Source organism: Polyodon spathula, chromosome 4, assembly GCF_017654505.1.
Source record: "Polyodon spathula isolate WHYD16114869_AA chromosome 4, ASM1765450v1, whole genome shotgun sequence".
Lineage (NCBI taxonomy): Eukaryota > Metazoa > Chordata > Actinopteri > Acipenseriformes > Polyodontidae > Polyodon > Polyodon spathula.
In genome coordinates this window covers 54,588,703-54,616,272 of record NC_054537.1, presented here as the reverse complement: position 1 = coordinate 54,616,272, position 27,570 = coordinate 54,588,703, and the positions used below count along the sequence as shown (strand labels likewise).

The 27,570-nt window shown below is 36.9% G+C and overlaps 1 protein-coding gene across 1 annotated transcript in view; it reads left to right on the top strand.

Annotated features, from left to right (window-relative positions):
• Nucleotides 1-27,570, top strand: part of LOC121314639 (serine/threonine-protein kinase Nek11-like) — a 131,565-nt gene that overhangs the window by 31,212 nt on the left and 72,783 nt on the right. Inside the window, exons 6-7 of the mRNA XM_041248090.1 lie at nucleotides 14,169-14,302; nucleotides 16,631-16,691. Coding sequence (XP_041104024.1) covers nucleotides 14,169-14,302; nucleotides 16,631-16,691 — 195 coding nt within the window. The remainder of the gene's footprint in view (nucleotides 1-14,168; nucleotides 14,303-16,630; nucleotides 16,692-27,570) is intronic.

Genomic DNA, 27,570 nt, shown 5'->3' with positions numbered 1-27,570 from the left:
TTATCACAACTTGCACAGAAGTATAAAACTGGTGATGTTAAGTTCTAAGCAACTAGCAGAGCAATATCCCAAACAATTTCATGAAAGCAGAGGGAGCAGCTTTCAGGAGAAACAAACGCCACATTAACCGAAGCAGAAAATATACCTCTACATACACTTGATAATGCAAAGCCTAAAGGGAGGACTGTTTACAGTTCTGAAGAAGCATAAACCCTGATTTGCAGCCCTTGCAGTCATTCCCCCGAGTTGCTTAACCTTGTAGCATTAGCTACATTTGTGCAACGTAAGACAGTTGCTGCCTGCTCTACTTAACTGGATGTTAGAAAACCTGGCCAGGTTATCAAAGTTTAATTGATAGCTTATTAAGCAGTTTAAAGTCACAAATGTCATTTTTTGAGGTTTCCCGGTAAAAGCTGAAAGTTACTGAAATCTTCATATATTCTGTCTTTTATTCATAACATATTAGTAATTATCCCTGCCTCAGTTCTCTTATTTATCAAGTTCATTGTTTTAAATGTCCTTTATAGCAATTGCCTGGTTTTACTTTAACCACCCAGCTGCTTATCCCGTGGAGCACATGCGAGCCCTAATGTGTCACTCCCGTGAGAATAGTGTGCCGGCGCTTATATGTGCATCTGCATGGAAGGCCACCTGGGTCAAAAATGCATTGTGTAGTACACGTTTCAAATATTCGCTACCCGTACTCATTTGGATCAATTAGAACAAAGAAATTACTATGTTTACCAATTTTAATTGGTACATGCTCTAAAAAATGACACGAGCTACGTATTAGCTACGTTGGTGTCTAGTCATTTTACATTAGTGGTTTGTCATGACAACGCATTCGCTTGTAATCGCTTCTTATGCACAACGTAATTGGCACAGTAGCCAATAACATTTGGTCTATCATTTAGACAAGAAGACATCAATTTAAATAAAGAGTATTGCAAATATGGCAGCAAGAGATTTTCTTCTGAGTTGCAAGCATACATTTGCTGAGTGCAGCCATATCATTGAGGTTTGGCATTTGGTATTTTACGTGGCGTGGTCCTGGCCCAGACAGGGACCTTGTTTATTATAATAATTATTATTATTTTATTTTGTGTAGCGGCAGGGGTGATCTTTACAACATTTGTTCAGAAGCATTTAAACTAGAAAGGGGGGAGAAATCAACAAAAAAACAGAAGGGAGACCACATCAAAACAAGGACAACAACTCAGGAAAGACAGCCATTAAATGTATTTATCTAATGCTAGAAGTATCAGAAACAAAATGGTAGAACTTGAAGCTACTGCACTAACAAGTAATTATGATGTGATAGGTGTTCAGAAACTTGGTTATCTGAGAGTGATGGGGTCAAAGAGGTGGAAGGGTAGTGCTGTACATAAGAAACAGTCTTGAACCCAGGTGTTAAATCTGGAGAAAGAAAACAAAGCCGAATCAATATGGGTCAGAATAATGGACAAAAAATTCAAAGGGCATAATAATAGGAGCATGCTATAGACCGCCAGATTCAGACGGCGAGCAAAATAATCTGTTATACAATGACATTAGAAATGCGTGTAGCAAAGGAGAAGCCATACTAATGGGGGATTTCAACTTCCCCCATATAAAATGGGGGAAAACCCCATGGGTAGCACAATGAAATGGCATGCCTTGATTTAGTCTTTTCAAATAACGAATACAGAATAACTAAAACAGAAGTTAGAGAACCACTGGCAAACTCAGACCACAGCAAGTTCTCATTTGAAGTGCTTTTTAAAACCCAAAAAGTAATGACTAAAGCTAAGGTTTACAATTTTAGAAAGGCAAACTATGAAGGTATGAAACAGAGACTAACAGAAGTAGATTGGAGTAAAATAGAGAAAATATCCACAGAAACAGGATGGCTGTTTTTTAAAAACTAGAGGCGCAAAACAATTACATCCCAAAAGCTGACGAATCCAAATCTAAAACTAAATTGCTAAAATGGTTTAATACATCAATTAAAAAAAATATTCAGTGAAAAAAGGCACTTTACAGAGCGCTTAAAAGGGACCAAAAACAAAGTAATCAGAAAGAGTACACAGACCTGCAATCGCAAGTCAAAAAGGAAGTTAGAAGGCCAAGAGAGAAACAGAAATGAACATTGCAAAAGGGACTAAAACCAATTCCAAAATGTTTTTCCAATATTACAACAGCAAGAGAACATTCAGAGGAGGTTAAATGTCTAAGAGATACAAGTGGCAAAATCATAAACGAAGAAAAAAAAATAGCAAATATATTAAATGATTACTTTTCACAAGTTTTTACAACGGAGGATATGGACAACATGCCCCACATGTCAACCTGTTCCTATCCAGTTTTAGATATAGCATAACCGAGGCAGAAGTGTTAAAGGGACTAGGAGCTCTTAAAATAAACAAATCCCCTGGGCTGGGTGAGATCCTCCCAGTAGTACTCAAATAAATGAAAGAAGTTATTTACAAATCGCTAACCAAGATCATGCAACAGTCTCTTGACACAATGGTTGTACTGACAGACTGGAAAATTGCAAACGTAATACCGATCCACAAAAAGGGAAACAAAACCGAACCAGGTAGCTACTGACCAATAAGCCTGACTTTTATTATATGCAAACTTGTGGAAACTATAATAAGATCCAAAATGGAAAATTACCTATGTGGTAACAGTATCCTGGGAGACAGTCAACATGGTTTTAGGAAAGGGAGATTGTGTCTAACTAACCTGCTTGATTTTTTTGAGGATGCAACATCGATAATGGATAATTGCAAAGCATATGGCATGGTTTATTTAGATTTCCAGAAAGCTTTTGACAAAGTCCCGCATAAAAGATTAATTCAAGATTCAAGGAAATGCATGTATATGGATTAGGGAGTGGTTAACATGTAGAAAACAGAAAGTACTGATTAGAGGAGAAACTTCAAAATGGAGCGAGGTAACCAGTGGTGTACCACAGGGATCAATATTAGGTCCTCTGCTATTCCTAATCTACGTTAATGATTTAGATTCTGGTATAGTAAGCAAACTTGTTAAATTTGCAGACGACACAAAAATAGTAGTAGTGGCAAACACTGTTGCAGCAGCAAAGGTCATTCAAAATGATCTAGACAATATTCAGAACTGGGCAAACATATGGCAAATAACATTTAATAGAAAAAAGTGTAAGGTACTGCATGCAGGAAATAAAAATGTACATTATAAATATCATATGGGAGATACTGAAATTGAAGAAGGAATCTCTGAAAAACACCTAGGAGTTCTTGTTGACTCAGAAATGTCTTAATCTAGACAATGTGGGGAAGTTATAAAAAAAAGGCCAACAAGATGCTCGGATATATTGTGAAAAGTGTTGAATTTAAATCAAGGGAAGTAATGTTAAAACTGTACAATGCATTGGTAAGACCTCAACTTGAATATTGTGTTCAGTTCTGGTCACCTCGCTACAAAATGGATATTGCTGCTCTAGAAAGAGTGCAAAGAAGAGCGACCAGAATTATTCCAGATTAAAAACACATGTCATATGCAGACAGGCTAAAATAATTTAATCTATTCAGTCTTGAACAAAGAAGACTACGCAGCGACCTGATTCAAGCATTCAAAATTCTAAAAGGTATGGACAATGTCAACCCGGGATTTTTTTGACCTGAAAAAAGAAACAAGGACCAGGGGTCACACATGGAGATTAGACAAAGGGGCATTCAAAACAGAAAATAGGAGGCACTTTTTTACACTGAGAATTGTGAGGGTCTGGAACCAACTTCCCAGTAATGTTGTTGAAGCTGACACCCTGCGATCCTTCAAGAAATAGCTTCAATAAGCTACTAACAACCAAATGAGCACGATAGGCCGAATGGCCTCCTCTCATTTGTAAACTTTCTTATGTTGTTATGTTTACTGTGTTGTGCACCCCCAAAGTATAAAGCAAAAGTAAACAAGGATATGCAAAACCTTAGAAAATGAACAAGCAGAAGAGCGAATCTACATTGAAAAACTGAATTACATCTACCACTGGTAATAATAATAAAAACCATAAAATCCACTAAAAACACCACAATCAGTGTAACACGCATTGTATTATTCATAACTCACCGTTTACAAAAACCCTGCGATTATTGAAAGTTTTACTATGACAGAAAAAAAAAATACTACAGGAAAAGTAAAGGCATATAAAAAAAAAATAAAAAACCTCTGTACAAACAGAAGTTAAATAATTGGAAAGGCAAGTTTAAAAAAGTATTTTTTTTGGACGGCTTTTAAAAATATGCAAAGGCTCAGATTCCCTGATCACTCTGACCCAGATGTCCTTCCATACATCTGCAATGTTTAACACGTCTTTTTACCATGATTCAATGAAAAAAATTAGAAAACTTGTAAAAGTGTATGCAGTTTTACTTTTTACTGGCAGATGGCAGCAGCCCCTAATAAATGTACTTAACAGACCGGGTCGTCAGTGTACACATATCTAAGAGTGAAAAATGGATGCCTGTGTATCTGCAGAGAATAAAATGATAAGTTTTTTTAATTATTTTTTTTTTATTTGTTGGTGTTACAAGTTGTAAGGAAGCCTTGTCAGGATTGTTACTGGTCAAAACAACCTATTTATTTATTGTACTATTGTCAGGTGTAAGTGGTGCAGTGAATGAAAGTAATATCCACGCAGTATTTCTCCCAAAAACACTCCATGTATTTTAATAATAAATAACAAAAAGAATCCACCCCTTTACCAGCAATGGTACTGGGGGTACACGGCGGGCTTGCAGACACAAAAAAAATATTTATTAAACAATAGTGCGATGGTCGGTCCCGTGTCCTCCGTGCACGAAATAGTGCGTGCTCCATTCCCGGGGACCATGGTGCAAGACGTGGGCCTGTGCAGTGAAGTGCTCTGGGGTGCTTGCTGGCTTGGTAGCGACAGCTCCGGGGCGATCAATCCTCCTCCGCAACACAAGGAAACACACGTAACACAAAAACAACAAACGACAGGCTCTGTCCACCAGGTTACGTCTTTTCAGCGTAAAGCGGCGTACTGACGTAGCTGCTTCCCTTTTGTAGCCATGACCTCCTCCCTGCAATCAACTTGTCGCCATGGTTTCTCCAATAGAGGGCTGTCCTGCAGCTGATCACAATGGAGTCATTCCGGGTACGTGCAACTACGTGCTCCCCCTAATATGGTCACCTTCCGGTTTCCACCTACCATCAAGGCAGTCCATCTAGGGGGCAGCGTACCACCGTCTCTACACAATGTCCTTTCTGATCGGGAGGGAGATTTACCACATCGATCCTTTCTGTCTTTATCACATGTACCTAAACTTCACAGATAATAATTCATTTAACAGTGCTATACACCCGTGACTGAAACTGGGGAAGATACTGTATATAATGTGATTGAAAATTCTTCTGATATATATGTGCTTGATAAAGACGTTAGCATTGAAGAGGGTTGAAGCACATCTGCTTTGAAATCTATCACACAATAAATTATTACTAAACAGTTACATGCCTTCACAAGTATTAGATAAGTGTGTTATTAATAATGATTTGTCAATATACGGAAGTGTTCATAATAATATAACACATATATATATATATATATATATATATATCCTATTATATATATATATACAGCCGAGAGTTTCATAAGGGGGGACCGTGAAAACAGGTGTAAAATCACACAATGTTGACCTTAGTTTACCTAAATTAATCCTCAAAAACGGTGACTAAGTTGTTGGTTTTCAGGTATCAGGTTTCCACTTTTTCAGTTTCAGATGTTTAACAAGGAATCTACAAATTGTTCTAAATTAATTACAAATACAAAACAGAAAATAATTGATTTCATAAGTATCATCCCTGTGAGTCAATATTTGGTAGAGGCACCTTTGGCAGCAATTACAGCCATGAGTCTATTTGGATAAGTCTCTACCAGCTTTGCACATCTGGACACTGCAATTTTTGCCCATTCTTCTTTGCAAAATTGCTTACCCTCTGTCAAGTTGGATGGGGACCTTTAGTGAACAGCAATTTTCAACTCTTTCTCAATTGGATTGAGGTCTGAGCTTTGACTGGGCCACACCAGGGCATTGACCTTTTTGTTTTTAAGCCACTCCAGTGTGGCTTTGGCTGTATGTTTTGAGGTTATTGTCCTGCTGGAAGATTAATCTTTTCCCAAGACCCAGGTCTCTTGCAGACTTCAGCAGGTTTTCCTCCAGGATTTCTCTGTACTTTGCTGCATCCATTTTGCTCTCTATCTTCACAAGCTGACGCAGAGAAGCATCCCCATAGCATGATGCTGCCACCACCATGCTTCACGGTAGGGATGGTGTTCTCAGGATGATGTGCGGTGTTAGGCTTGCGTCAAACATAGCACTTAGCATTGAGGCCAAAAAGCTCTATTTTGGTCTCATCAGACCATAGAATCTTCTTCCACTTGGTCTCAGAGTCTCCCACATGCCTTCTGGCAAACTCTAGCCGAGACTTGATGTGAGTTTTTTTCAACAATGGCTTTCTTTTTGCTACTCTCCCATAAAAGCCAGTTTTGTGAAGCACCCTGTCTATTGTTGCCATATGCACAGTGTCTCCTAACTCAGCCGTGGAAGACTGTAACTCCATTAGAGTTGCCATAGGCCTCTTGTTGGGCTCCCTGACTAGTGCCCTTCTCGCCCGGATACTCAGTTTTTGAGGACTGCCTGTTCTAGACAGATTCACAGTTGTGCCATATTCTCTCCATTTCTTAATAATGGACTTTACTGTGCTCCGGGGGATATACAATGCCTTGGAAAAGTTATTATATCCTACCCCTGATTGGTGCTTTTGAAGAACCTTTTCTGGATTTGCTTTAAATGTTATTTTGTCTTCATGATGTAGTTTTTGTTAGGAAATGTACTAACTAACTGTGAGACCTCCCAGAGACAGGTATATTTAACCTGAACTCATGTGAAGCACCTTAATTGCACATAGGTGGACTCCATTCAACTAATTATGTGACTTCTAAAGACAATTGGTTGTCCTGCGCTTATTTAGGTGTGTCATAGCAAAGGGGGTGAATACTTATGCAATCAATTATTTTCTGTTTTATGTTTGTAATTAATTTAGAACAATTTGTAGAATTTATTTTTCACTTTGACATTATGGACTTTTTTTGTGTTGATCAGTGGCAAAAACTTCTACTTAAACCCCTTTTGATTCCATGTTCTAACACAATAAAATGTGGAAAAGTCCAAGGGGGGTGCCCCCCCTACGGGGGACCGCGAACGGGTCCAAAAACCGGTTTTGGGACCTACCTGGATAAGAACATTCTTGGACGAATGCTAAAAATGTCTCGGGCCTTTTTCCCAGGGTCATGCTTGGTACCTTCACGGAAAAACGGCTAAGACTATTTTGGCATTCCATGTCAACCAGTCTGTGGAATTGGAGGATTATTATCCACCTCCTTTCCAGTCTGTCAGAGAGCCGCAGCTCCACATGCTGTGCTCAGTGTGTGCCCTGGCGTAAGTTAACAGGATGAAAAGTTGGAGGCAGCCCAAAAAATGTATTGTCTGTGTCACCAGGCCGAGTGACTGGGTTTGGCTTGCCAAAAAAGGATGATAAATACACCAGAATTAAATTGCAAAAAAATTATTTATTTATAGGAAACAAAAGAAAAGCTAGAGAAAGACATATTCCATGTGTCTCTCCAGCATCCACTTTCAAGGTTAGAGCTCCACTCCCCATTTGAGCATTCTCAGGACCTTATGTATAGCATAAATTTCCCATAAGGCAACTCTCATTTAAAGAAACAGCTCTCATTTTTTAAAAAATAAAAATAAATACAGATACAAAAATGCTTCATTAACATCATCAAAAAAATATTTTGGCCAAACTCATACACATAAGGTTAACCATACACATATACAATACAACAACATAAAAAGTGCACTTTTAAATATTAGCTATGACCTTTAACCTCCAAGGTCAGCAACCATTTTATTTCTGCTGATGTGGCACTATCAGTCATCTTTATATGCTGAGGTATCACTGGCAGCCATCTTTTATACAATGCTGACCAGCTACTATCAGCAACAAGGATTTTTGCACACAGGTATCAATAATATAGCTTTGGCTTTTTAATTATATTTTCTCTTTGCTTATGTTGCTCTCCAAGAATGGGGATACACTGCAGTGATTTGGGAAAATGGTATGTAAGAATTCATTCCTCATGCATATCACAGGCACACACAGATTCATACATGAAGAGAAGTAGGAAAGGTTCTTGGAGTCAACAAAAATACCTTTAGACCAAAATAAATTAAAAGCCGACCTGTCACATACCCCTCCCCTTAAGAGGGAACCATAGTTTCTGACATTTCTTTTTCCTGAACCACCTCAAATCCATACCTTAAGAGGAGGTCTGCATTCTGATGCTTACTTTCCGCTCTGTGATTCACCTGGAAATGATATGGCTGTAATGCTAGATACCACCTAGCTATGCGGGCATTTTTGTCTTTCATCCTATTGATCCAAGTGAGTGGATGGTGATCAGTAACCAACGTGAATGTGCTGCCTAAGAGGTAGTACCTTACAATCTCCAAGGCCCATTTAATAGCCAGGCACTCCTTCTCAATTATACTGTATCACATTTCTCAGGGGAACAGTTTCCGACTAATGTAAGGAATTGGATGTTCCTCCCCTCCAGTTCCTTGACGTAGTATTGCTCCTAAACCCACCTGCGATGCATCTGTTTGCACAATGTAGGGTTTGGTAAAATCAGAACTAGTTAACACGACTTCAGCACCTTTTTCAGTATCTCAAAACCTACTTGACATTCATCTGTCCAATTTACCTGGTTCTTTTTGGACTTATTGATTAACTTAGTCAAAGGTGCTGCAATTTGTGAAAACTTGGGGATACATCTACGATAGTAGCCAGCTAACCCAAGGAAAGATCTGACTTCTTTCTTTGTGGTAGGTATGGCTGCCTCTGCTACTGCTTCCACCTTTGACACCTCTGGCTTCACCTGGAGGTAAACACCCATTCGGTAATGGTTACATTTCTATTTCAGGGAACCAGGGTTATGATAGCAATCTAATCTGGCTCATTCAGGTTGTTGGGCCCAAAGTGAATTACTTCCCTTTCTGTGTTTCAGATCTGTTTCCAGCTGTTAATTTTCACAAGAATCCCCCTATAGACGTGTGACAGGCTGGCGAGTGGAAAGAGGCCCAGAGACAGACTGCAGTTCAAACAAATTATACTTTTATTATAAATAAACACAAAATGAAAGGGCACAAGGGCCAAAACAAAGCAATTTAAACAAAAAAAGATAAAAAGCAAAACTTACAAAAATAACAGTTTCCAGGCTGGGCAATGCCTTCACTGGATTCAAACTTTCTAAACAACCAAAAAAAAAACCAACCTGCTTCCTCAGCTCCCTCTCTCCAAATGAGAAGCAGAGGCCTCCTTTTATATCAGGTGGCTGGGCGCTGATTGATCGTTAATCAACCTAATCAACTAATCAACCCCAGCCACCTGAACATAATAAACCCAGGCAGGTAGGGGAAGTTAACCCCATCCCTGCCAATTTAAAGGGCAGAGCTTTGCTCTGCCACAAGACGTTTCTCTTTCTCTGGCATGCACATTGCTGGTTTAACATAGGGGTCAGTCTCCAAGAGGCTTGGTTTGTTCTGCAGTTTAGTTTCCTTTTCCTTTTGCATGCAGGTTACCATATGATGGACTGCAATGAAGTGTCCAGTTTACGAAGCCTGGGTTTTAGACTGCTGTTTCTGTATGAGAAAAAAAGATACATTATTTTTGATCAAGGGAAGATTGAAAAAGATGTATGAAATGTTTTAATATTGTACACGACTGTTTAAAATAGTTACCTGCTAATGAAGTTCACACTTGTAGTGGAAACGTAGGCGTCTTGCCCAGTGTTGGAGATTTTTGTGATTTTGGCCGCTGTAGCATGTCCGATGCTTTCTGGTGGTGTTTTCCAGAAACACCTGGGAGACTGTCTTGATGAAAATGCCTTTGTCAATGATCCCTCTGCCTTCCCTTGTTTGTTGCTCAATAGTTGCTCACAAATCTCATGCAGCTTATTGAACACATGACATGACATGTTACCTGACCAAATACATTTGCAGACATGGGGATTTTCTAAATTTTATATAGAATGAAAACTTGATTAAAAAGTGATCATGTTCATGGGAATTCTTTTATCTGTTGGCTTACTGTGTTTTATGTGTATCTTAATTATTTTTGCAGTTACATTCCACTAACCCTAACATCACATAGGAGCATTTCTATTGCGCTGTAGGAGAACATTCTTGCGTGTTTGTTGTAAAATATGATTTATATAACATTTTTTCACATATAAATAATTTATTTGACTGGTGCTGTGTTGTTTCCTCTGTGGCCTATGAGAAATATATATAGAATATTCTCTCGCTGTACAGGAAACTCTCCTATGTGATACAGTACATTAAAGGTCAAGGCTGGCTAGCGGCAGTAATAAGACATGTACCGTAGCAGAAATCTACAAACAAATCAATGCACCCAAGAAGAAATATCAAAGTGCAAAGACTGGGAGCACAACCTCCCAGTCCTTTCCCTAAACTAAATGAGCCCAGAATACAGGATCTGGCTCTTATGTATGTGCCTAGGGCTGATTGACAACCAATCAATCAATCATCACCTGGCCACATTCTGCAAATGGATTTTGAAGAAATGGGATTTTAAGCCCATCCCTTCTAAATTTACATTTAAAAATAAACAAGCTTTATTTATAACAAAAAGCACACACACACTATTTACAAGTGCAGGGCCTCAGTCCTGCCATCTGACAAATGATGCCGCTTCTATTTTGTTCTAGTATCTGAACAACAGATCAAAATGACAGCGGTCCTTAAACGAGGGCGGCGATTTTACGAGGGTGGCCTTTATTAATAATATTATGCTTTACAAATGCTGCAATGTTTTATTACATGAGTAAAGGCATTTTAGAAATGGCAGCACTATACTCCTGTGTGTTTTGCGGCTTGTATACAGTACATTTACTGACAGTTAACGAGAGCCTATTACACTATATAGTTAAGTTATAGTTACAGTTAAGGACTGCTGTGCTGTAAGTAGTTCATCTTGGGTTGTCAGTTGGGACTGTACCATAAAATAAAATGTGCTTACTAAGGTGTGTGAACATTAGTTTGTAGTACATGGTGGATTGAGGCTGCAGCCTCTTTGGGAGCATCACAGATACAGGGCTCGCAAAATTGTGGTAATGGTACTTACCCTTTGGGCAGTCCGTTGTTGGCATTTGGTTGTCCAAAAAAATGTCAAGTTGCCCATAATTGACCTATGGACTGTGATTTGTACAACGTACACTGTACTCAATATGTATAGTATCTCAGGGTTCATTCAATTTTTCAACATCAAACTTCTGATCAAAAATTGTGATCTAAACTTCTTTATAAATGTTGATCACTATGGGAGGTGAAAAATAACGAAAATGAAATAACAAATGTGCAAAATTTAAATTAAAATGTGCAAGTGTCGTATATTAAGCATATACATGTAAATCAAATACTTAATACAGTACACCCTCGCTATAACAACCCTGTTTGGGTCCAAAGCCTTTTTTTTTCTATAGTAAAAGGACAATCCAAAATGAACAATATAAGCTGCTGGAGTAAGTTAAGGAGGTCACCTTGGATAAATGCATTAGCTAAATTATTAATAATATTAGTAATGTTTTATTCTTAGATTGTCTTGTCTTTACTATTACAGTATTAATAATGATAGCAGTGAGATTGTTAATAAAAGTAGAATTACAAGTACATTACCCAGTTTATGGCATGCTGCATCCAGTATTCTGGCTATATCCTATTCATTGAAGAACACAGTACAAACAGCCCCCCCCCAACATCAGCAGCAGTTTGATTTATTTATTTATTTTTAATCAGTATTTAATCATATAATGAAGGGCATATAGTTCGGCTGATGGTTTAGACCTGAGACTGTTACATTTTATTAATCACATAAAAGAAATGAAAAAAGTGATGTCAGCATGCTACATGCTAAATCTGAGTCAGTAGTAATAACTATCCTATTCGATTTTTTTTTTTTATTTAGGTTGGGAAATAACGTTAATGATTTAATAAAGGTAACAGCAAGATAACAAAATATGAATCTTGGTGAGCAGAGCACAGTAGCTTGTAATTCCAGTCTGTAACTTTGTTTAAAAAAACATAGCCTTAAATATAAATGTATATACTTTGGCTGTCGGAGTGTCCATTTTACCCTTCGTTTCACTGGAGCAGACAGCACCAGTGTGCTGACTATATAGGATTGCTCGAGTTGTCAAGGGTGTTACACGGGGCAATCCTCGCTGGATTTGGTCATAAGCAATGTGTATATCCACGTCACCCTGGAAATCACTCAAGCATTCCCAATGAAAAACACTGATCCTCTAAGCATGTTTTACCAGGATGATCTGTGAGTGGAATCTCGATTGAAAAACCGCTGTTTGATTAAAGCAGAGAACACTATCTTGTTATAGAGTAAAAAATCGGATTGCCTGTCAGGCAAGCAGCCAAAAAAAAAAACGTTGTCCGAAATATGATTTTGACGAGCCCTGATATACATATCCAGAGTTGTGCGTTTCTTTCTTCATTTTTTAAGCAGGGGTAGAAAGAAAAATACCTTTACATTTCTTTATTGAGAACGGCATTTATTCGAGGGCGGTGTGTATTAAAAAGCCGATATCTGAGTGAGGCGTTAATTCAGGGGCAATGTTAATTTCAAGTAATACGGTACTTTACAATTGAGATGTATTATATTTATACCTGTTTAAAATTCATATAACTTCAACTAAAACTGGCAACTGTCTAATGTAGAAAACCCCACCGGGTCCAATGAATGTCTCACTTCTTTGAATAAATTAGTATAAGAAGCCACAGTCGTGCTAGTAAATTCTGGTGCCTAAAATTGCTTTTATAAGAAACACAGGTGAATCCCCTTTTCTATCAGCTGCCAGGAAAGAGTAAAGTCTACTTTTTATTTTCTAACTAGAGCCTGGAGCTTTATTTGTATTTTGTAGATGCTTCAAATTCAGAGAGGAGTGGCATTTAAATCAAATGTGATTTGACCAGCAATGGCAATATTCCAGGGTAAAAATATTATTGAAATGCTAGACACCCTATTTGCTATTTATTCATTTATTTATTTATTCATTCATTCATTCATTCTTGTTCATTTCATTCTGATCTTTCATTATTGTTGGCTATTATCATAGCATTTTTAATAACCAAGTTTTTACAGCATATTGGGATGCCGTGCAATGAAAGGCCCTATATAAATTTCAATTGATGGTGAAAGACTTTTGGTAGCTCTTAGGGCAAATCTGATTATTTCATGCACGGAAATATCAGTAAACCTAAATTAGTTTTGAATAGGATTATGCTTGCATAAGTATGAGCTGTGGAATACAGTCATTGTATTGCAGGTTGTGGTAGCTTTTTCCGGTTCAGTAGTTTGCTAAATAATGTCCATTTGTGGTCCCTCTTACCAGTGTAAAACTATGTTTAAGCAACATTCGTCCAGAAGTTTAAAAAGCACAATAAACTCTAATCTCGAAGTTTAATACATAAATATTCACTGAAATGAAATTACTGAAGTCTCCCTGATTTCCTCTGCCATATTGCATTTGGGCTCTGGTTCTGCCTCCATGTTTTACTGCTTTTTTGGGTTTTTTTGCATTATTGGTTGCTTAAAACTATGAATATAAGAGTTTGTCCAACGATATATGTGTGTGTGTGTGTGTGTGTGTGTGTGTGTGTGTGTGTGTGTGTGTGTGTGTGTGTGTGTTGTGTGAGTTTGTTTAGTGAATGTTTATTCTAAAAATAAACATTCTCTGTGAATGGAACATTTTTGTAGGTTTTTTTTGTGATCTTCCTTTACAGTGTGAAAGATTGACATTTTTTTGAAACTTATATTTTATTTATCATTCTTGTTATGCTTGACCTGAAATGCTCAGTTACAGGATGCATTGAGCCATATCTTTCCACCCTATAAATGACATTCTTAATCTTTGATCTTTTTCTGAGTAGTTCTAAAGCCAGTGTTATAAAAACTTAAAAGATCATTGCTTGATTGGTGGGGGAAAACTATGTTGTCTAAATAACTGAAATGTATTCTTTTAGAGATCCCAGAGGACCCCCAGACTGCAGAAGAGTATTATTACGAAGACGGGTTTGAGTCCTGCTCCGATGAAGAATCTGAATTTGAAGATTCCGAAGAAGAACCCTTGGAAACAATGTATAGAACATGTGGACAGGTACTGAACCTTTTCATGGAAGAAAGGGATGAATAAAAAGATATGACAAATAGGAAGGTAGGTGGCACATGGGTTATAAACCCGGTTCACTTGGCCCACACAATTAGCAGACAGTAAATGCATATCTCCGGTTTTACACTTGAAGTTATATGGTATTTACGATTACAGTAAAGCAAAAAAAAAGGAAATACAAAAGGCACTGCCTATAAAGTTAACTTTTTACAAGAGGTTCTCAGAATCAACGGCCAGAAGTTACCACGGCAACGTATTATATTCTGTCAGATGCCTTCAACAGTAAATTAGATGGTATGCCAAAGCTCAGATATTACAGATTTAACTTCCTTTGAGTCATTAACTTCAATGTAAACCAACCTTAATAACTAGAATGCAGTTGCCCTGATTTATGTATTTAGTTTTACTAGGACCTTGAAAATACTCAATGTTACCCCATTCCCCAGAATAAACAGGAAGGTTACTTTTAAAGCATATTTCTCTTGCTTCAATTCATGAGGCTGCAACCCTGCAGTTATCTAACCTTTCCTAAGGATGGTGATAGGATGTGACAAATCCCAAGTGCACATCCCAAGTGCAAACCAAATGCTAGTTTATGTCAGTTCAACAATTTATATATATATATATATATATATATATATATATATATATATATATATATATATATAATTTTCAAAATTTTAAAATTTTATAGCTTCTGGGTAACCTCCTGAGATGTGTGTCCTTGGAAAAACTCTTATTTGCAAAAGATTCTGTGTGGTTCTTAGAACTTTTTAGGATTTTGAATTTCAACGATGCTAATCTTTTGTCTTGGTTAAATATTCTTTCACATCATTTAATACTTTCTGTGTAGCTGAAGGATTTGTAATTTAGATGTTTGCAACAGTACACTAGCCTTCTATGAGCTTGAGGCACCCTGGGCTCTGTTTAGTTGATCTAAGCATATAAAAATACACCAGAGAAACTCATGTGCACTTAGATGTTAGATTTTCATTACCTTGATACACAAATACAGTTGTTTTAATTATCTAAGAAGTAGCAGTATTTAGATCTGCCTTAGTTTAGATAAAAAACATGTCTTGTTCACATTGAACAACCTAAATGTGTCCCTATCTAACACATTTCTGCCTTAAGTAGGATATTTGAGCATCTTTCAATGACAGTATATTGTAGTAAATTGGCTGTGCAGCTACAGATGTGCAGGTCAATACGATAACTTTACATACGGTACATGAAACACATAGAAGGTTAAGGGGACTTTGTTATTGTGACTAGTAGACTAACAATACAAGACGAGGCTTAACAAACTGTTGCATTTACTGTAGCTGAACTGGTTTATGCTTTTTGTAACCTTATTGCTAGGATCTTTTTTTTCAGTTTTGTCTTTTGCCTTGCATTTAGTAGAATGCAACTTTGTAGATATGAGTAGGGGTTTATTAGTCACTGTAGGTCAAACTGAGTCTAATACAGTATAATGTAAATTGAGATACAGTAATGGAATGCATTGGCACTCCTTACGTAAAGAACGAAAACACTGAAACACACTTTAAAATGTGATTCTTGTGTAATTTAATAAAGGACAAGTGAAATCTTTCATCTAAAGAATGTCTGTTTGATTGCCTGCTGAAGTTATTTACAGTTATTTAAGTATAGTGTCCTTTATGAAATGACAAATTCTGCAAAGTGTTATTAACTTATTTTAATAACTATAAGGTAGCAAATGCATTTTTTCTATAAATTGCAGTTTACCTGTTAGTATTGATTTTAGGCCTGTAATTAATAAGACTGTAATCCTCAGACAACTTATGAAAATAAATGAATAAATTGACAAGATGCCTTAGAAAATGGTACCAGAATTAACAAGACTTTCTCTGAAAAAGAAGAAGAGAAAAAGAAATGACAGGAGAAACGAGGGACATTAATTCAATTTCATCAGATTTACTTGACTCCGTTTTAACAAATATCTTTCCTCTTGCCTATATGGGTCTGAATAGTGTATATAATGGACTGCAGTGTCATATTCTGAGAACATTCATAAGCTATTCTGTCATTGTAACATTATTTCTTTTACGAATGACAGTAACCTTGCAATAAATATTTATTTGCCTAAATCTTACAGGTGGAAGTTAGCTCAATGCAAGCATCACTAGTTGATATTCTGGGACCTCAATTAAGATTTTCATTTAAGATGTACTATTATTTGAAATTGACAAATGAAGGACAGGACAGAAAATGGCTGGAATCAGTGGGTCATTTGGTTTATCTCTGCTGTCAGCGGTGCACTGTGGCATAATCAGTGCTCTTCTCTATTTTCAGGACTATGACTTGGAAGCAATGGTGAAGTGTATGGAGAGTGTCTTGGATAATAAATCTCATGGTAAGTTTGGTTGCTGTTATTACTGTATACTGTACTCCTGTTGCTAATGATACTGAATTGCCATTCTCAACAAAATAGCCAATCGTGCCACCAGTTCTTCACTCATGCTTTAATTAAGCGATAGTGCCCGTCGATGATGGTTTTCGTTGACCATGACTGGAGTTATGCTTCCTGAGCCTGAGAGGAGGGCGCTAACTAAAGTCAAGATCAACAAACACATGGTAGATCATCGACAGGGCTCTATTCCTGTTGGAAAATGAATTTTCTCATTATTATCTTTTAAAAAAACACTTTGAAACCTTCATTTATCTTGAAGCTGTAATGATTTGCTGGTTACCCATCCACTGAGAAGTTTTAGGAAAATAGTCCCAAAACTGTTCATAAAGAATGACACACAATTATAAAAAAACCCTAAAAAAAAACCTGTATTGAATAAATAACGTTTTTACTTGTCTGATTATAGTTTATCTTAACAGTGCCAGCAATGTCACAGTTTGTTGTTGAAAGATACTGTCTGAGCTGCAATCGAGCTGACAGGGTGTGATTGGCTGACTCAGCAGTTGCAGCTGGAGGATTGGTTGCTTAATTGATGCAAAGTATTGATTGGATTTTTTTAGTGGGTAATAAAAACTTGGATCAGTTGTGTCTTTTCTTTAGTATTTTTCCAATAGATGTGAACTATAATTAAAAATACAGCAAGTCAAAATGAAAAAGCCAATATTTTTGCGGATTGATTTTAAATGTGATTCACAGGTGATGCAGTGATGTTCCAGCGAGCATCTACTGTGTATTAACACTGAACTGAACTGTTTTCTAAATATTATCAATACTTGCCTTATTTGTACAAACATGGAACTCTATAGCAAAGTTATGCGAAAACCATATTTTTAACATGTACATTTTCAGCTGTATTTATTTACAGTATCTGTCTATCGCCATAACAACAAAGGGCTGATGGGTCATTCTCAATGTGATTTAATTCTGTAATATCATTGCAAACAAACCCCATGGGTTAATTGTCAAGGTCCTTGTTGTCAGTGTAAAACCCTATTGCAAGAACCAATTCCCTGAACAGAGGCTGTTACAAAGCACCCTTTATGTTTGCAAACAACAACAACCTTTGCAGTCTCCTGTGCTATACATATTGAAATATCTTTTTTCAGCACTATATTGATTGTTTTGGTCTTTCCGGTTCCCAAAATCCCAAATCCAAAAAACATTTTAAACAGGGATAATCCTTATGCTGATAAATCTCAGTGACATTCCTTAGGATCGCTATACACTATGAAGATTTTGAAAAACAATGATAATGATATGAGTTGTGCAGCCATTTACTTTTAAATTGAATCATTTTGAAATGGTTCACTAAATTGTAATTGATGCTTGTAGCCTATTTTTGTTATCCATAATTCCATGGTTCAGGAACCCAGTCACATGTACTATGGTAAGCCATTTTAACATTTAGGGCCTCATTCACTTTAAGGAGGTAAATGACCAGAATTAGCGCATGGCAGGGGAAAGCCACACCGCGTGCAAAAATGAACCAACGGTAGCTCTATTCACTAAGCTAATTACATACACAAGTAAAGCTAGGTTAAAGATTCATTTGCAAGGTTTACACACAGTATTATAGTATATCTACATAAGGGCACTGAAAAGAAAAGGAAAGTGACAATGACAGCGACCAAGGAGGAAAGAGTGAGGAATCTAAAGTATTAGCAGAAAAATTGGTGGGCAATTCTAAATGGCTTTTTGGTGCTGAATCAGGGAGATCAGTGAAACATTAAGGACAATCATTAATTTTGCCATTTAAATATTCTTCAGGTGCTGCATACACTTTAGGGAGATACTCTCTCTCGTCTGAGTGTGTCACTGTTAGGCACGGCTGCACAATTGGGGATTTTCTAAACAGTCATTTTAAACTTCCCGCCTCTGACTCACATGTTACTTCATTGTACATTATGAGGAATTCACCAATCATGAAGCCGGTGTTTGTTTGACCTCGTTGCCATAGTAACCAAATGCACAGCATTGCTTCCTCACGCAGCCCAAGTAATGTATGCCGGGTCTGAAATACTTTCTTCCTGACTCTTCATCGCGCTCTCCTGTGCAGCTGGTTCTGTGACACCACCTGGTTTCAATAAGCAGTACCATAGTTCTTCTATATACACACGATGGTCAACCCCACTGATTTAGCATTGGAATTTCCAAAGCCGTGCATCATGGGAATCCAAAGAGTTCCGGTGTTGCTCTCTATAAGTCTGCTTCATTTCCTATTCAAAGCTTTCTCTTTTGGAAACGATTACATTTTTTAGCAAGATTCACCTGGATTTGTTTAGAGGCACCTCTCCTTAACACATGTATTATTTCTACGATCGATGTTTTCACTTGACCTGACAAGGGCTTTTTCGTCGAAGTGCTGTCCGAAAATTCCAGCTCTTATGAATATTCATGAGCAGACAAGACGGGGGCGTGGTTTAGCTGTCAAGGTGTTGGGATAGCCAGTGATCAAGATTCTATATCCTTGATATCAGGTAGATTGCAGTAATGTTTGATGATTTGAATGGGAAGAAATAGTATTTAAAAAAAAAAGTATTTCATTTTAGATTGATGTCCATAGATCAAATATAAAGTTTAAGAGAATAATAAGTAAAAATGATGAAGTGTATGACTTTAACAAAGGGATTTTCAGCAAGATCAAGAAGAGAGGTCCACACGCTGTGTAATATTTTTTACATTATACATAATAGCAGAAATACTGTTTAACCAGTTAGTTTTAGACACCTACCTTTAAAAAACCACAGAGCTTTAAGGAGTGTGTTTTTCCTGTTTTGAGTTTGGTGTCATTGCAGTTGATGTTTTGTCTCCTGCGATTCCTTCTTATAAGTAAAGCATTGTACTGTGTCTCGGAACATTATTTTGAATAATTATCTCTACATTGGTGACAAGGATAGGTTCCTCATCTATTACCTCTCCACCACAGTTTTTGTCTGTTTCCACTTTGTGGGAATTACTTGCTATACTGGTAGCCAAAACCAGATTTTTTCTTACTACAGCCCTCAACACAGTACAGTTGCAGTGTACATGTCAAATTAGTATCAGCACTCATTAAATCTGTATTTGCACCATAAGAAAATCTCTCAACGCCATATTAGCAATTTTCCTTATTCTTGAATTTTGTGTTTCATGTCTGAAGAGATGTTATCCCAAAGGTGATTGACTACTTTTGAAATTTCGTTGTGAATACAAAGTCATTACAAGCAACTACATTGTCATGACTAGGTGGTACTGTAAATTACCAGACTGGCTTGTTTATGATGTTGCAGAACCCCTCGATGAAATGTGTTTCATGTCTGAAGAGATGTTATCTCAAAGGTGATTGACTACTTTTGAAATTTTGTTGTGAATACAAAGTCATTACAAGCAACTACATTGTCATGACTAGGTGGTACTGTAAATTACCAGACTGGCTTGTTTATGATGTTGCAGAACCCCTCGATGAAATGCAGCCCGTACATTATTCAAAATATAGATTGAAACTAGCCCGGCAATAGCCCCTAGTGCCATTTGAGCACATCATAACAACACCACAAGCACTAGGCACTGTGCTCTCTTCTCTAACAGAAGGCTTTGAATAAACTTTATTAAATATTAAGTTATTATATAGGCTACTGGAAATATCCACACTGTAACATTATCTATCAGTGATAATTTAAAGATACAGCACGGAACCCCTCAACAAAAAAAACAGAGGAACTCTGAATTTACAATTTCAACTGGGATAATGAAGCTTGAAGGCTACCATACCACACATGGGATTCTGAGTAAACCGAATTAATCACAGAATATTGAGAAACACCTTTGTATTCATTAGCAAAACAAACAAACACGTTAAATGTCAATGTTTATAATGCAGCCGTTGTCTAATAGCAACAGAACCCTCACAAGAAGGGTTTGTAACCTGGTAAGGCCTTTCTTGTTATGTTAAATTTAATGGCACAAGGCAGGCCTTACCAGACAGTAAAGCCCTCTTCTTCGGGTTCTATTGCTTAATTAGAGCACATACTATTTTCTGTGTTCTGTTTGGTCCAAAGTAATATGTGCAGGTAGTAAATCAAATTAAGAACATGTACAAAATATTTGAAATGTGTACTAAATAACATGTTTTTGACCCCCTGGGTGACCTTCCATATGGATCTATATGTTGACACATATTCTACACTGATATTATACACATATCTTCACATGTTAGGAATTGTGTAAGAACAGAAAAGTTGATGTAGTAAGTGCATTTTATTTGGATGCAAATGCAGTTTTCATGGTTTGTTTTTGTCTTCTACCAATTTCACATGAAAGATTTGATAAATAATTTATTCTGTTTTCTTTCTGCAGTAGATTTATGACTCGGGGTATGAGAATAAAATATTAAAATAATTGTTGTTAAATTGAAAAATATATTTTAATAATACATATAACAGAGGAGACAGCCGTGGTAAGTTATGCATGCTAAAGGGTTTTCAGTAACACTTTAATTAGTTGTCAAAAATATACAGTACATGAAATCGATATAAATGAGAGTGACGAGTACCAAGCATATGGACCAGTAATCTTGAGGTCTAAGAGTAATACATTTAAGAATAGCCTTCCAGGCCACTGTACAACATGTTTCATTGAGACAGTTTACATTTTTTTCAGTTTTACACTGTGAACTTTATTACATTTTTAAAGATTGTTTTATTTTTTTTCCAATAAAGTGGATACCGTCTGACAAGTCTATTTTGCCTATTAGGAAACTTTCAAGATAAAAGTGTGCCAAGCCTCCTTCTGAGTTTCTCTCAAGTACTCTTTACAGATATGTAATGGTCACTGTATGTACATTTGTAGTCAAAAGTTTGCATACCAGTGGAAATTTATAATTTCTAGAAATTTCTGAAACAAATAGTTATAGGAAAAATCATTTGTAGCAAACGTTTTGCTCTTGTGAAGGAGGAAAAAGTTACAAGAAATAGATGTCTACAATTATTTATTTCAGCATTTTTTTATGCAAAACTCCAAAAATGCTAATTCAAAAGTATTCATACCTTGACAAGAAAAATGTAATTAATAGCTAGTTGATGCACCTTTAGCAATAATAACCTCTTTTAAACAATTAGGATATTTCTTAATTATGATCCTTTAATGATTTTTGACCATTCTTCAACATAAAATTGTTCCAGTTCATTCAAATTCCAAGGACTTCTCTTGTGCACAGCCTTCGTCAACTCATACCAAAGATTCTCAATTGGATTTAGACTGGGACTTTGACTAGGCCATTCCAGAACCTTGATTTTGTTCTTCTTTAACCATTCTGAAGTAAATTTTGATGTTTGGATTGCTGTCGTGTTGGAACGTCCAGTTGCGCTTTAAACCAAGTTTTGTAGCGGAGGGTTTCAAATGATTGGCCAATATCTTTTGGTATGTTATAGAATCCATTTTACCATGAATTGGAACAAAATTTCCTGTGCCATTAGAGGAAAAACAGACCCATAGAAGGATAGTACTACCTCCAGGCTGGACAGTAGGTATGGTGTTCTTTTCTTTGTACACCTGTGACAGAAATACAATGATTTCTGGTTGTAGATCTCCCTCGCGACCTGTGAGGGTGCTAAATAGCGAAAAGAGAAGTCTCTGGACGGGCTGGCCTGACAGTACGTTTCCGAGGTTGCGAAGTCGTTCATCTTGGAATGAAGCGAGACTGTTGCAGGTACATATTGACTTGGAAGGTAAATGAGGTAACAGCTGCAAGCAATAGACACAGCTGGAATTGTTTACCAAGGGTTCATGCGGGATAGCATAAAAGGGGCCAGAGAAATGCTAATCTTTTCCTTCGCTTGGTTTAAAATACGAGGAACAGGAAGAACCGGGAGATTGTCCCTTGAAATAGAAAACAGTTTATGCGTGTTTTGTTTGTTTGTGTGTTTAGTAACTGTCTGTGTCTTTTTGTAATCACGAGACAGCTAAGCACAAATCCAGATCTGTTGCCTTGGGCCAGCACTAAACCGGATCATCACAGCACTCATCACTCACTGTCTTTAATAAATTATCACCCTCCACGAGCACTACAGCACGCACCCAGATTGGTGACCATGATTTGTATTATTGTGGGGCAGATAAATGCCATGTTATTATTTTGGTTGTGCAGAACCATTTGTGTAAATACCCTCCGTGCTTTACGCGTAGGTGTGTATTGCAGGAGGTTTATTGTTTTGGTCACCAGACCAGGAATTACTAAATAAAGTATTTCTAACTGGATTGCCTACCTGCGATTATTCCTACACTGCATCACCCATCACCTGTGCACAATCAGCAGCCACTTTGCCACAACGCCTCAACAGATTTTCTCCAAATGTAACGACTATCAGTGTGACCAAATAGCTTGACTTCTTTTTTTTTTTTTTTATCACTCCACAAAGCTTTTGACCAGAATTATGATTCATCATTCAAATGTCGTTTTGCAAACTTTAAGTGATTTTCCATGTGACTTTTTCCTAAGAGTAGCTTTTTCCTTGGCCTGCGACCATTGAGATATTCACCATGCAATACTCGACCTCAGCCAATTCACTTTGAATATCTTTGGCAGTCAATCTCAGATTGTTATTAACCTTCCTCACAATTCTTCTGCATGTTCTTGGTGAAAGAACCTTCTTTCTTCCAGACCGAGGGAGCACTGTGGCAGTATCATGAGTCTTGTATTTCTGTATAATAGAAACTATATTTGAAATTGGGATACACAAATGCTTAGAAATCTTGTTGTATACTTCTCCAGCTTTTTAACATTAATAGTTTTCTGCCTAAAGTCTTCAGATCAGGGGTCGGCACCATATCGAGTGGTGACAGACATTTTTTATATACATTGTCCCTTGTCAAACAATGAAAGTTATATACAGTTACGTGCGTGTCTATGAGAGAGACATATTCACTGCCACGGACATGCGTGTCCGTGTATGGACTAGTTGCCGACCCCTGCTTCAGATAACTCTTTACTTTTTCCCATACTGACTTATTGGTAGTGACAGCAATCATCCTATGCCTAATCCTTTTATACTCTCAAAGAATGTTCACTTACAGTCAAGCATTTCTAAACTTTTCTAGAATTAGGTTCTGCATTATCATAATGAAATTTCTAACACCTTGTAGACAATACTATCATAGCATCAAAGGGTTTAAATACTTTTGAATTAGCATTTTTTATTTTTTGCAAAAAATAAAAAATAAAAAAAAAATACTGAAATAATTGTAAACATCTATTTCTTGTAACGTTTTTTCCTCATCCACAAAATCAAAACTTTTGCTGCAAAAGATTTTTTTTGAAATTCTTTGTTTTCAAGAAATTTCTAGAAATGATAAATTTCCATTGGGGTATGTAAACTTTTGACTGCAACTGTATATTCAATGTTGGGATCATGACTGCTTGCATGGGTATGATGAGAAGTGATTATGGACAATTTGGCTGTTGGTCCCACATGTTAAGGGGAGAAGAAGAAGTCACTGCCCTCTAAAAGAGGAATTGACCTGACAATGCCAGGTCAGCAGGGTGGACTGTGACAAAGCCAGCCATGTACTCCCCCCCCCCCCCCCCCCCCCCCCCCCCCCCCCCCCCCCACAGCAAAGGCTGACGGAATTCCAAGGAAGTCAGGTGGAGGTTGGGGAGGTGGAGGGTAGGATTACTACTAGATTGTGATAGCAACGCCCAGGTAAGTTTAGTTGTGATTTTATATATCATACGAGAAGTGATTTAATGAGGCAATTATTCAATAATCGTAAATGGGAGAACAGTCTTTCAATAATCCCTCCCCCAAATTTCAGACGAACCCTCTAATACATATCACCCTCTAATACATATCACATAATAATAAATGTAATTAACCAAAGTGCCTTCACTCTGTTTCCCAATGAAAATACTGGGCTTTTGACCACCTTATTTATCCAACATTAGTGATGTTCATGTTTGCAGTATATGTCAAATTCAGGGTGGGACAAAAAATTGGAAAATGAAAATGTTCAATGGTATATCTAGTTAACATGCAATTCTGGATTTTGGAATGGACACATAACAAGCCAAGAGGAGCAAAATTACACAATAAAAATGGACCATACGAGGCGCTATTGAAGCCCATAGATTAATTCATTCAACTTTGATCAATCAGTGATTTTAACGGTCTACTTCATAGCCAATTAACCATGTGATACAGGCTTGAACATAAGTCTGTTGGCTAGAGAATCCAAGCGTGGATATCCAAAGCAACGTCATGGCATCCTTGTACTTTATATGTACTACAGTTTGCATGGTTGGGGAAATTCTGAGGCTGGCAGTCTATTGGATAACTAAAGCAGCAAATCTTTTTGATCAATTTTCATCATTTCTATGTACTGGCATTGTCTTATTCTATATATTTAATACATTCAATTGATTTATTGATTTAAAAAAAAAATCGTCATTTTCTTATCTGTTCTTTATAATAGCTGATTAGTATCATTTGTTTGCCTTTGTGGCAAAGTGGCTAACAGTGTGCAGGTGATCAATAATCAGACAAACAATGATAATCCAGGTGCAATTGTGGTTTATTTTTAAATCCAACGGCCTGATGGTAAACATCACTTAATAATAAACAATGATAAGCAATACAATGGCGTGTATTGCTTTTATTTATAATCTGCGTGTTGGCCCCGAAATAATAACAATCCTGTTTTAATTCACCCACACGTAACACATACACAAACACAAACACCAGTCCACAGTGCGTGCTCCAGTACTCTTAGTGAATACAGTTCTTTGTAAACCAAAGTGCAGTGATGTTGATCAGGGTTTATTACTGGCCTTTGGCGATGGCTCCGGATCACGTTAGCCGTCTAAATAACAATACAACAGTATTTTAAATAACGACAAACAAAACACTCATGGTTCACAATACAGGTTCTCCTTTTGGTCATGCAATTTAACCATTCACAAAGGAACAGATCACATCACTACGTCACCTTAAATACCATCAACCATGACCCCTTGGTCAATGAGTGCAGCCGCTCCTCCAATCCACGGATGTCACATCGTTTCCCTTCCGGGTCGATAATTTAGTGTACCATAGTTCTTCCCCCTTTCTAGATGGCCAACTTCTGCCTAACCCTGGGAATGAACTGTCGGTCCATTCAGTCCAGTGTACTCTGTTCCCTTTACACAGCGCCCTCACAGGTTGGGAGGGAGATCTCTGTCACCTAAGTACTGTAGTGGGGATGTGTCACGTTTTATTTTAAGGGCCGTTTTTTTTGTTTATTAACTGTTAACAAACAGCTAATAAACATGTTAATATACATTATTTTCTGTTAACTGTTAATTAATGATACACAATAGTCCAGCTAAATCTGCAAACACCAGAGCCCTATGGATGATCAATCAAACAAAATAACCCTATGTATGATCAATACTCAGTTGATCATATGCTTGAAATCGGTTCAGATTGTTAGTGTAGTAATGTTTAGCAAATTAAATCAGATTTTTATTAACCCTAACCCTTAGCTAAACATTAACAATGCTTATTGACAGGTAATAAACTAAAGAAAAGGCCCTTAAAATAAAGCGTGATCCTAAAGTGTAGTTATTTTTGTCATTGCTGTTTTTACATGCATGATATACATACATCTAAAGGAGGACATTGCTGAAAAAAGCCAGTACTTATCATGATTTACGTTTTAATTTACAAATGCACTGGATATAAATAAGGTTATAAAGAGGCATTATTATTATTTTTATCTGTAAGAGTAGATATTTTTTCAGATTTAAATTATGTTTGCTACCTACGTTTGTGAGAATTCCCTTTGTAAGGCACATCTGACCTTGTTATAGTTGTAGTGAATTAGGTATACAATTTATTTAAATATAAATTAGTCTCTAGTCGCCCTCTCGGGACTTCAAAATGTAAGAAATGAGACATACCATATTTAAGTTCTGGATCATGTAGAACTCGGATTCCTTTGACAACAACCCACATTCACACAACATGTCAGAAATATGAAACAATAGTTTATTTAAGAATAAAAAGGGGAGCACAATTAATCTAATATTACAGAAAAGAAGGGCTGTTGGTTAGAGATATGCATGACTAGTATACAGTTCATTGATTTCATAGTCAAATGATTACAATGACCATAACATCATTAGCATACATGGTTTATATTAATATTAATTATGGCTGATCATACAAAGTGTCTTCTTTGCATTAAGATTTTCAATAACCGTTTCTTTTTGTAATTCATATCAATATGCATGAGAATTAATTCAACTTCCCATTCAGAATCCAAAATTCCAGTACCTAATTTAGAAAATTAGTTTTACCATGTTAATTTAGTTTAGACATGATGTACCAAACTAATGTTATCAACCTCAATTGATTATATATTCAAATTAACTCAGAAATGGGGCAATGATCAAATTCTCTGCATTTATGAAGGAGCTTCTTTGACTTGCACATTTTAACAAACAAAATACATTTCTTAAACACTCTAAAACAAGAAGTTATATCCTATTCCTAGAACAGTTTATCCACTAACTTGATAGCATTTGCTACAGTTAAATTCTTGAGTCATAAAGTATTTAATATGCTGAATACTTATTGATTTTCAACTAAGTCAATCCATTTAATGCAGTATCCCATTTACTGTTTCAGTCTCTCGTAGGGCAAAGAGCTACGGCTCTCTTTAAGCTGATTTTAGCCATTCTTCAGAACATTAGTTCTTCCTTGCCTTCCGTGAATTCGAGCAATTGTGCTCCCATGACTTCGGAAACTTTCTTCAGAGCAGTTTAGCTTTCATTTCAGACCACACCACTTCCCCTCAGAAGCACTTCTCC